Here is an 11,858-nt window from a genome sequence, read left to right as displayed (position 1 = left end):
TTTTTTGTTTTTTTTTTCGATTTAAAAATGATGGATCGACTTTTTAGAAAGCAAAAATAGAGTCGCCACTAATCTTTTCTTGTTTAGGTGTGATCGGATCACCTAGAAATTTGGGTTGTTTTAATAAAACATTTTAGTTTACTAAAACAATGATTTTGGTCTACGAAAATATGAGAAAATAGGCTCGGGAGTCGGTTACGTATGAGGAAGGATTAGCACCCTCATTACGCCCAAAATTGGTACCAAATCGATTAAATATTGTCCTTTTGTCTAAAATTAAAAATGTTTTTGAAATGTGGTTCTTGTTAATAACATTTGAATAACCCGAGTCCTTTGCCAAAAATCTTCTTGTTTCGACGTTCGAAAATTTATAATTCGAAAATAACAAAAGGATGCCCAACTATTTGGTCCAACGAAAAATCGATACCCAGCTCAGTAGGGCACGATTCCTCGAATTTTCAAATATTGACCATTGCCTCACCTTGGAAGATATGAGTGAAATTTCGAAGAGACATTCGATTATTTTGAACAAACGGGAGATTGCAACCCAACACGATAGGGCACTATTCCCCGAATTGCCAAACATCGAACATTTCTTTCATTTTAAAGAGTTTTTAGAAAACGTGAGTGAAATTCCAAAGGATCTTCGATTGTTTTGAACAAATGAAAAAGCGCAACCCAAAGACGATAGGACACAACATTTCAAATCCTCGATACAAGATCATTTTATAATTTCCAAAACTCATGTTTTGAAATTTCAAAAGGATATTTAGTTATTTAGGTTAAACAAGAAAAATTGAAACCTAGTAAGTTAGGGTACTATTTTCTTGAATTTCCTAAATTCAAATATTGCCTTATTTTTAATTTGAAAAAATATGGATTTAAATCTCGAGAGAATATTTATTTGGTCAAACAAAAATCGAAACCCAACACGTTAGGGCACAATTTCTTGAATTACCAAACACGAAATATTACCTCGCTTTGAAATTTTATTTTTTATTTTTTTAAAAGGAGTGATTATGGAAACAAACTTGCAACGTATTTATTCGATTCATTTGAAGCAAAGAAAATGAAATGAATAATTTCAGCAAATAGATTGATTTCAAGCAAATAGGTTGGCAATCTCAATCATAATATAATACATGGGGATGCAAAACAAAGTAACAAATATGGAAAACATATATCAATAATATATTATACAATTTTTGAAAAGTACAAACACGAAAATTGAAACATGCCCAATGATAATAATCTTACCACATACACTATTTATCGTTTTTAACTAATGGTTAAATAAAAATCTATTTTAAGAAAAATATTTTAAAAGGTAATAAAAATGTTAAAACAAATAAACTTGGAATGAACAATTTAAAAGTAGCTAAATTATATATATATATATATATATATATATATATATATACATAAACAGATAATACATGCAAAAAATTTACAATAGATCGTAAAATAAATAAAAATAAAAATAAATAATGCATAAAGTATATAAAGTTTAACATATAAATGAGCTTCAAAATAAGTATTATAAGAGGAAATTTAAAGTTAGTGTTATGCAAAATAATTTAAAACCAAGATTCAAAAATGTATATATGTATATAATATATATTATGTGCATAGCAATAGTAATGTGTACCTATATAAAATTTTAAAACGAATAATGTACATATTAACAAGTTGTACCATAGATGAATTATATAAATGCAACCATTTAAGAATATACAAAAGAATATAAGAATGACATACTATATAATATAAATCAATAATTATACAAAATAATTTGAAACAAGATTTACTTACCAACAATTAACAAGATACATAAAGTATAAAACTTAATATAAACATTGTATATAAAAAATAGTAATATAGGCAAGTGGTTGAAATAAACAAAGTATAATTTAAAATTGGGGAATAAATGGTATACATAAATAGATTTAAAGGGAAAAGTATAAACATGTTTGCAAGGGAATTCAAATAAGTAATTCAATTAAATTATGTATATATATATATAAAATAAAGAAAATAAAATAAAATAACAAAATGAAAAATGAACAAAGGGAATACAAGAAATTAAAATCAACCTTTTTTACTTTGGATTTTGATCTCTATGTGAAAATACAATATTTTTTTCATCCCTCCTTCTCCTTTACATTTGGTTTTATAATGGCTTTTATAGCCTTGTTACAACATTTTTTTTATTATTTACTATCTTTTCTTTTTACAAGTGGTAGACAAAAGAGGACTACGACGGCGCTTAGGGTGGCACATAAGGTGAAGAGATTGAGTTTTTTTTCTTTTTCTTTATTTTTTTTCTTTTTTTATTTTTTATTTTAGGTTGTATTTAGGCTTGGGGTATTTTGGATTTTAGTTGAGTTTTAATATTTGGGTTATAATTTTATTGAGCCTTGAATAAAATTTGGGTATTACAAGTAACATAATAAGAAAATGAAGATGAAAAGGTATTAGAAACAGTAGGTGAAAATAAACTTGTGAATAAAAAGGAATTTCCTTGCAATTTCTGGTTATCGGGTGGCATCTGAGGACTTTTACACATTCACCGACTTACACGTTTTAATGATTTTAAATGTCAACAGCAGAGTACCCAAGTATTGACCGATGGATTTATATTTGTTGATGGAATAAAGGAAAAGTCGGTTATATTTCTTTTTAATTTTGGAGTTATTTTTGGAATCAACAAGGTTAAGGTTGAATTTTTACTTTATAGACAAATTATTATTATTTAAAATATGAAAATAATTGTGATAATAAATACACGTGAAAATAAATGTTTACTGTACCAAGTGCCAAAGAACTCTCTAGGTAATATCCTGCCCCACCACCACTATTTTTCTGCCTATAAATTTGGCATTTTAAGCTGATTCTCAAGCATCCCAAAAAGCAATCGAAGCCCCCCTCCCCACAATTAGTGTATTGCAGTGTGGATCATGGAAGCCAAACCCAGCAAAAAAGACTTGTGCACAAATTATTTGCTTATAAACCCTAAGCAAGCCTCTCTCTTTGATATTTTTAGCGTCTTATTTTCCAGAAATCTAAAGAAGAGGAAATTCATCGAGTCCTCTTTTGAAGAACTAGAAAGTTTCCTGTACAGATTTCTTATAGTCATTTCTGCACTGATACAGAAGTTTCTGCATAAGATATCCATGCCGATGGCGATGATAGGGAGAACCATAGTGTTTTTACTCAACTTTTTCTACATTAATGGTGGCTTCTTTGGTCTCATAAGAAATATAATGCAAGGTATATAAATATTTATGTCGTTCACTTTGAGATATTAGCTTTGGGTGCAATAAATATAATCATGTCTGGTTGTACGTTGAACAGTGAGGGTTGTGATTCCAGACAAGAAGGCTGCAGCCTACCTCTCTTTTATTGGATTTACAGACACGAGAATGGAGCTAGATATTACTATTAAATATGGAAATGCCATGTATTATCCAGCACTCTCGATTATGGCTTGTAAAGCAGCTTACAATAATGCTGCTTATAACCAAGCTCTTATCGAAGGTCAATGGAAGGTACGTATGACGATCGTTTCCTTTTACTTACTGTTATTTATAAAAGAAATTAGGTTAATATTCATAATTGGACTTACAGTTTGCTTCGTTCGTGTGCAGATGGAGTTCTTGGGATATAAAGATTATTGGAATGGTATCCGATTACCTCTTGATTTGCAGTATAATTAATTATTTTCAACTTATTAATGGAATGATTTGTTAATTAATTGTTAATGACATGGACAGATTTCCTTGGAAGAGCCGATACACAAGTTGTAATGTTTCGAGATAAAAGTGTTGACCACGACACCATTGTTGTGTGCTTCAGAGGAACACAACCGTTTAATACCGAAGATTGGTGTTCGGACGTTGATTTGTCATGGTACGAATTCCCTCACATTGGAAAGGTTCATAGCGGTTTCTTGAAAGCCCTGGGGATGCAAAATATTGTAGGGTGGGCGCAAGAAGTGGACCACGATTCAGCTCACCCTCCACGCCGAGCGCCCTTGGCTTACTACGACATAAGGGATACGTTGAGAGACCTTTTGCAAAAGAACCCCGAAGCCAAATTTATAGTGACGGGCCACAGTTTGGGCGGGGCTTTGGCTATTCTTTTCCCGGGGATACTGTTTTACCACGACGAGGAATTGTTGCTTGAGAGGATGGAAGGGGTTTACACGTTCGGACAACCCAGAGTTGGGGACGAAGCGTTCGGGCAGTACATGGAGGAGAATTTCAGAAAGAATAGGATTGAATATTACAGATATGTTTACTGTAATGATATGGTTCCTAGGATTCCTTCTGATGGCCTCTTCAAGCACTTTGGTACCTGCGTTTACTACAACAGCGAATATAAACCATCGGTAAGAAAGTCAACATCATACATATTTCATCAAAATTAAAGGGGTTTTGAATATAGCTTATAAAATATTATGTTGTTTTCCGTTGATTGGAAATCTTGTTTATGTTTAAATCTAGATAACATAATCCTCTTCTCCTTACAATATATTAGGTAATTGAAATTTGAGGTCAATTCAACCGACCTGAGTAATCATCTTAAATGTAATACTCAAGACTCAATTTAGTTCCTAAATAGGCCGAAGGCGACTTTTTTGGGCTTGACATTATTTAATCAAGCCTTTCTTGAAAGAGCTTGACCCGGTCTGATGAATTGGGAAATGTAATGCAGATAATTGAGGAAGAACCATACAAGAACTATTTGTCAATTTGGGGCTCCATTGACATGCGAAGAAACGCCATATATGAGCTGATAAGAAGCTTCATTATGTTGACCAAGTATGGAGAAGCTTACAAGGAAGGGTGGCTGCTATTTTTTATCAGAATCTTTGGATTGATGATCCCTGGCGTACCAGCTCATTGTGCCCAAGATTATGTCAACTCCACTCGTCTTGGATCCCTCCGCCATCTTCATTTCTATCATTTCCACCATAAAAAGAACCGCTCCTAAACAAGAGTTTCATTTGCACTTTTAATATTTCAATAAAAATGTTAAACTTTAAATGTGTACTAAAGAGTTAGTGTGATAGGTTGTTTAGCTGCATGAGCTCTTTTGATTGTTTCTATATAATCCTCTTGTATAAATCTAGCTCATCTCCATTTGGAGATATTAGAGATTATTGAATAAAATAGGTAGATCTGCTGTTTTTTTTTTCCCAGCTTCATTCTCTCTGGTTTCACTAGTTGAGGCAAAAGGTGAATGGTTTTGGTGATTTGTGAGTGGATATGGAGTGGGGTGGTGTGGATGATGAAGATTGTTGGCAATAATATGGTCTATGGGCGACTTTTCAATGGCGAATGATTTTTTTAGATTTGAAGAATTAACGATAAATTTAATTAACTATTTTTTTAAAATGGCGAAACGATATTTTTTAGGTAATAACTTGATGATATGACAAGAACACATTAGTCGAGATGTTTTTTAGTGGATATGTCAATATATTCAACAAAAGTTTGAGAGTGTTAATGTTTGGAGGTACCAATGTGGCAATGTGCTGGAGCAACAAATTCTTTAGGTAACTTAATGGCCAAGTTTGACAGGGGTAGTAAAATTTACATTAGGGCTAATTAAATTCCTTTAAAATTATTATTTTTATTGAAATAAGGATAACCGAACATGATTTTCAAAATTTAAAAGGTAAAAATTTAATTTCTTAAAAGGATATAAAAATTTATGGCATATGTTAACCATTACAAAATATGTTCAGCGTGATATTGTATTTTTCCTTTAGGCTAGAAGCCAACAAAATGCAAAGGAAAAGCATTAAGCATATGTATAACTAAGGAGGCTGAAACATCATCTTTCAGCACGTTAAGAACCGTACCATGAAGGTCAAAAAGTACTTGTAGCCCAGGTCCATTTGTCAGAGCTAATTTCTCCAGGCAATCAGCAACCACATTACCTTACCTTCAAATATGCCAAACATGCACTATTCAGTTCATTCTGCATAAGTTTTCAACTTTCCGAAACGAATCAAATTCCATTGTATCATCCCCTCAATTAGTTAGGGAGTTAACAATTTGAAGGTTATCACATTCCAACATTATTTGCGCAAAGCCTTTGTCTTAAGCAATATGCAAGCCATTATGAAAACATAAGGTCTAGATATATTCATTGGCTGGGTCACCCGTTTAAATCAAAAGGCTTGTTCAAAAGGTGGAAAAGTTTAGATAAAAATATAAGTCTAAAAAATGAGCTTAAGCAAAAAATAAAATCCGTTTTTTAAAGGATCAAGTCTCAAGTAGAATTTTTTTGTCCGGACCTGGCTCGACTTGAATCAGTCTAAACTTTCTTTTCTGCTACTATTTTATTGTCATTTCGCTATTATATTGCTACTATGTTATTATTATTATTTGGATATTGTATAATTTTTGTTTTATTGTTAAATTTGCTATTATTTTAGAGGCATTTACTTCATAAGTTGTAACTATTTTAGTGTTATTTAAGTATAATTTTTAATATAATTTATAATTTGTTGGGAAACAATTATTCTAATGCTTTTAATGTATCCGATTTATTATATTTTTAAATTTGTTTTCATATAAAAATTAATAAAGATAAGTTGGACCAAATTTAAGTTTAACATTTTAATCTATGCCAAGTTTCAACAATATTTTAAACTTATTTTTGAGTCGAGTCTAAAATTAAAAATATACTTAAAATTTTGTAATAATCCAATCTAATCTATAATCAGGTTTAATTAGGCCCATCCCCATCCTAAACAAAAGGAAACCAACAATGCTACGTTGCTAATTACGACAACTACTAACCTCCCAAAATTTATTTAAAGAAAATGAATACCCATTTATTTTAAAATTAATTTGATTTTGAATTGTTATTGTAAAATATATATTTTAAAATCTCAATTTTAATAGTTAAATTAGTAATAAATTTTTGGGTACATAATTATTTATTTTGTAAAAGCATGCATGCACTTCACACGTTCACATATATAATTATTTTCCAATGTTTTCGTTCACTTTGATTACAACTTGTAAAAGGAAGCCAAGTTGAAGTTGCATCCATTTTTGTTCTTGAAATATATATCAATTATTGCGATATACCAATGATTCTATGCATGATACGAGGCAGATAATAAATATATAGAAAAAAAAATCTGTTTTTATATGATTTTGCTGCTCAATTGATTGGATAGGCATTTTTTGTTTTTATTAGTTGATTAATTTGTCAGATATTCTTTCGGTCCAATTGTTCTCCACGTCTGCAATATCACTGGAATATATATTTATATTTGTTTTTTTATTCAAATTATACTAATTTTTTTAATTAAACAATCAATCAAAAATCCAGACTGTAGCTTGGGGAAAAAAAGGTGTATATAGATGTTGAATTTTCAACCTTGTTGGATACCAACTATTAATTATATTTATATCATTTTAAATTCAATTAATTCGAATTGGATTTTTTCCACTCGCATGTTGAGGAGAGGGGAGGGTACTTTGGAGAGAAGCTTGTTAAATGTTGTCCATTGAGGGATTGTAAATCCTTTAACGGACCCAGTATTAGGTTGGATTTTGTATTTAATTTTATCGTTGAGTTTTCTCCCTCGATTCGTCGAGGGTCTTCACTTGTCAACAAAGTATTAACATTTGTTCTTAATGAGATTTAAACTCATATTAATATTCCTAAAATTTGAACCCCAGATGGATTAAACATCATAAATTTCTTTTTGAGCAAGTTTGACCTTCCCTTAACACAACCAAAGTTTATTGGATACAAAGATTAAACATTACAAAATGCCTATATTTATTACATCATGTATATATAATCTAGTTATATTTAAATAATTGGCTGAACTGGTGACACAAATTAACGGATTTCTAACTTAGTTGAAATAAACTAAAACATCAATTTTTTTTAAAATGATAAATTTTATTATAAGGAATATATATTTTATAAAACAACAACTTTAATTTTTAAAGAAATATTAAAATAGATAAATAGTTTTGTATAAAAAAAAAGAGTACATTTTAACGTGGGTTGAATTGTGAAGGAAGGTTTCTTTTTCTTAATTCAAAGTCAAGAAAGGAAGTTAAATCACTCCCATTTGCATCAATGCTTTTTTTTTTTTTCTTTTTCAAGTTCAGATTTGCACTAGTTACATAAATATCTCACAATTAATAAAAAAGTATTAACGATAAGTGGTTAAAAAAATGGAAGAGGAATTTCTTTTTCGGATTAAATTTAAATTTTAAAATTTATATTACATGACTATCATTTTGATTCGAATACATATAATTATAAAAAAGAAATTAGGTACGAGTTACCAGACAAAGGGATCTGTGTTGCTTCAGCTGCAATGAAGGCAATAGTAAAGGAAAGGAGTGTTACAGTTTCCACACAAAACCAAAATAATAGTTACTGTCCTTTCTAGCAAAGGGCATGGCATGAATCTGCTGGAAGCCATTCCGCAAAGTCCTACCATCAATCGCAAATTAAACAAATTCAAAAAAAGGGGTTAGTGAAGTGGATTAATGAAAGAGATGGTTTTCTTCTTTAGAGTTAAATTTCTGTAAAATGCGTTTCAATAATAGAAATTTAGACTTGCTTCATTGAGATGCCCGAGGAAGATGTCGACTCCAAATAAAATATGAAGCTATTCTGATCCTATTAAATGCATTTCACGTGGGAAAAAAATTATATAATGTGGCCAGACAAGTGATCCGTCTAGGTAATATATCCTGCCTCCCACATTGCGTCGTATCTCCATTATTTTTCTGCCTATAAATTTGGCACCATAGCTGATTATCAAGCATCCCAAAAATCAATCAAATCCCCCCTCCCCGCTAGTGTTTTTCAGTGTTGACCATGGAGGCCAAATTGAGCGAGAAAGTGTATTGTTCAAATTATTTGGTAATAAATTCTGAGGAAGCCTCATGGTCTGATGCTGTTAAAGTCTTATTTTCTAGTAATTTAAGGAAGAGAAAATTTATCCACTCCTCTTTTGAGAGACAGGAAAGTGTCTTCTTTAGATTTCTTATAGTCATCTCTGTGCTCTTACAAAAGTTTCTGCTTAAGATAGCTTTCCCAGTGAAGATCATGGGGAGAATCATAGTGTATTCACTCAACTTTCTCTATGCTAATGGTGGTTTCTTTGGTCTCATAAGAAATATCATGCACGGTATATATATCTTTACGACCATTTCTTCTATCATTATTTTCGACTTTATTTGGAAACTGACGAACCAACCTAATGATGTCCTGAACAGTGAAGATTGTGATTCCAGACTATAAGGCCGCAACATTTATGTCTTTTATCGGATTTATAGACATGAGAACCAAGTTAGATAGTGATATTAAATATGGGAATCCCATGTATTATCCAGCAGTTTCCATCATGGCCTGTAAGGCGGTTTACAATAATGCTGCTTACAATAAGGCTTTAATCGAAGGTCAATGGGAGGTATAAAGATGGTTTTTGTTTCTTCTATTGCTATTATTTGTAAAAAGAAGTTGGATTTACTTGTATATCAATGAATTTTACATTCATTATCGATGTTAATTTGTGTGCAGATGGAGTTTTTGGGATTTAATGATTATTGGAATGGTACCCATCCTAACCTCTTGATTTTCAGTATTTTTATTTATAAATTTGATATGTTTCATTATAAATTATAATGACTTTTGCGCAGATTTCCTTGGACAAGCTGACACACAAGTTGTCATGTTTAGAGATAAAAGTGTTGAATACGACACCATTTTTGTGTGCTTCAGAGGGACACAGCCGTTTAATTTAAATGATTGGTGCTCCGACATTGATCTGTCATGGTACGAGTTCCCCAACATCGGAAAGATTCACTGTGGTTTCTTGAAAGCCTTGGGGATGCAAAACATTGTAGGATGGGCGCAAGAAGTGGAGTTGGAATCAACCCACCGCCCACGCCGAGCAGCCTTGGCTTACTACGACATAAGGGATAAGTTGAGAGTTCTTTTGAAAAAGAACCCCAAAGCCAAATTTGTAGTGACGGGACATAGTTTAGGCGGTGCATTGGCCGCAATTTTCCCGGCGATTTTGTTTTACCACGACGAGCAATTGTTGCTTGAGAGATTGGAAGCGGTTTACACGTTCGGACAACCCAGAGTTGGGGACGAAGCCTTCGGGAATTACATGGAGAAGAATCTGAAAAAGCATGGGATTCAATTTTACAGATATGTTTACTGTCATGATATGGTTCCTAGGGTCCCTTTTGATGGCATCTTCAAGCACTTCGGTACCTGCGTTTACTACGACAGCAAATATCAAGCGTCGGTAAGATAAATTATAATATTTTCCTATGCATTAACTTAAATAATTTTTGAGAGGAGAAATAAATGGTGGGAATTGGAATGCAGATGGTTGAGGAAGAAGTACCATACAAGAACTACCTGTCGATTCGGGGCTGTTTTACCATGCGAAAGAACGCCATTTATGAGCTGATAAGAAGCTTCAGAATGTGGACCAAGTATGGAGAAGATTACAAAGAAGGTTGGGTGCTGTTTTTCCTTAGAATTTTCGGACTGCTGGTTCCTGGTTTGCCACCTCATTGCGCCCAAGATTACGTCAACGCCACTCGTCTTGGATCCCACCACCATCTTCTTTCCCTTCCTTTCCACCATAACTAGTGCTGCTGATGAACCACAGTTGCACTTCGGCATTTCTTTCGCAGAGTTGGACACAGATAACTAAATCAATATTGTTTCAGCCCTGTTTAAGTCTTCATATGTGTTTTTTTGTTTTAATTTGACCGTATGTGATTCACTTTTTAGATTATCATTATTAATATTCTTATCTATTTATCTCAATAAAATGATGATCTAATTGCAGTTTAAAAATATTATGTGGTAAAATCGTCTATAACTCCTTTGATGAATTGACTGCAAGTGTTTAATTGTTACAGAATCAATAAAATCAAAAGCATATATTCCATAATAACCAACAGTATAAACATGTAATAGATCAGAACAACTGAGCATAAAAGGATTACTAGCTACGTTACATCCAATCAGTGAACAAACTTAGAGCTATGCTGTGGTGTTGTTGAATCCTGGGAGTTTTCTGCTGCCATGGACACTGTTAAATATATCAAGAACTGTTTTGGAGTGAGTTGTACGTGCAACAAGGATAAGAGACCATGGGCTGATTGGATAGTTTTGTTTTTTGTTTTTTGTTTTTTTTTAATCTTGGTAAGATCTGTAATGTCGATTTTGTTTGTCTGTAGGATCTTTTTTAATTTACAGTCACAAAGTCATTTTCATTAGAAAATTAGAGCCCATAACAAAAGTTGAAAGATGGAAGCATTCAGAAATAGAAGCAGAACAACACTCTGGTTTCGTTATAATCCAGCCTACTGCAACAAAATAAAAATGTATGTTGCTCACTTACTATTACCATCTGTTAGAAACGTGACAAAAGTATGACATGGCACAAATTACACCGTCAAACGCTGACTCAACTTCCATGTTTACCGATTCTAATACCAAAACAAGCAGATCAAAATATCCACTTTATTCGGCCGAATACCATTTGGGTTTTGGGTATGACTTTTATTCGAATCTTGTTCATGGAAGCAGGTTTACAACTTCTTTATCTAAATAGTTTTTATTTAATTAATATTTAAATTTAAATTTTGTCATATACTATTAGAAAACAATAACATGACAATAATAAATAATATTATAGTCACATGTGATAGCTTTATATTAAGGTACATGACAAGCATTCATGCAGGTGGTGGAACAAAAACGAGTAGAAGTAGCTGTCAATTTTGGACATCCGAAAAGAACCTATTTGTTAGCTGATAACCAACTTGAAA

At 32.0% G+C, this 11,858-nt stretch overlaps 2 protein-coding genes across 2 annotated transcripts; both read left to right on the top strand.

Annotated features, from left to right (window-relative positions):
- The first annotated feature begins 2,870 nt into the window (after positions 1-2,870).
- On the top strand, positions 2,871-5,203 carry LOC108482512 (triacylglycerol lipase OBL1-like). The gene is made up of 5 exons (XM_017785646.2): positions 2,871-3,270; positions 3,355-3,548; positions 3,648-3,681; positions 3,774-4,390; positions 4,717-5,203. Exons 1-5 carry the CDS (start codon positions 2,958-2,960, stop codon positions 4,993-4,995), a joined length of 1,437 nt encoding a protein of 478 aa, XP_017641135.1. The 5' UTR covers positions 2,871-2,957; the 3' UTR covers positions 4,996-5,203.
- A 3,615-nt stretch (positions 5,204-8,818) lies between these two features.
- LOC108482155 (triacylglycerol lipase OBL1-like) lies at positions 8,819-10,878 on the top strand. Its single transcript, XM_017785269.2, has 5 exons — positions 8,819-9,187; positions 9,276-9,469; positions 9,580-9,613; positions 9,699-10,315; positions 10,399-10,878. The coding sequence occupies exons 1-5, from the start codon at positions 8,875-8,877 to the stop codon at positions 10,666-10,668; spliced, it is 1,428 nt and encodes a 475-aa protein (XP_017640758.1). The 5' UTR covers positions 8,819-8,874; the 3' UTR covers positions 10,669-10,878.
- The last annotated feature ends 980 nt before the right edge of the window (positions 10,879-11,858 follow it).

Source organism: Gossypium arboreum, chromosome 11 (genome assembly GCF_025698485.1).
Source record: "Gossypium arboreum isolate Shixiya-1 chromosome 11, ASM2569848v2, whole genome shotgun sequence".
Lineage (NCBI taxonomy): Eukaryota > Viridiplantae > Streptophyta > Magnoliopsida > Malvales > Malvaceae > Gossypium > Gossypium arboreum.
Note: the sequence above shows the minus strand (reverse complement) of the source record. Positions and strands in the feature narration are given on the sequence as shown.

What these genes read in the sequence shown, in the direction of transcription:
- LOC108482512 (XM_017785646.2), top strand. Translation starts at nt 2,958, where the DNA reads ATGGAAGCCAAACCCAGCAAAAAAGACTTGTGCACAAATTATTTGCTT. An exon ending in TTATCGAAGGTCAATGGAAG is followed by an intron (nt 3,549 to 3,647) that starts GTACGTATGACG and finishes GTTCGTGTGCAG; the next exon opens with ATGGAGTTCTTGGGATATAA. An exon ending in ACAGCGAATATAAACCATCG is followed by an intron (nt 4,391 to 4,716) that starts GTAAGAAAGTCA and finishes AATGTAATGCAG; the next exon opens with ATAATTGAGGAAGAACCATA.
- LOC108482155 (XM_017785269.2), top strand. Translation starts at nt 8,875, where the DNA reads ATGGAGGCCAAATTGAGCGAGAAAGTGTATTGTTCAAATTATTTGGTA. An exon ending in TAATCGAAGGTCAATGGGAG is followed by an intron (nt 9,470 to 9,579) that starts GTATAAAGATGG and finishes ATTTGTGTGCAG; the next exon opens with ATGGAGTTTTTGGGATTTAA. An exon ending in ACAGCAAATATCAAGCGTCG is followed by an intron (nt 10,316 to 10,398) that starts GTAAGATAAATT and finishes ATTGGAATGCAG; the next exon opens with ATGGTTGAGGAAGAAGTACC.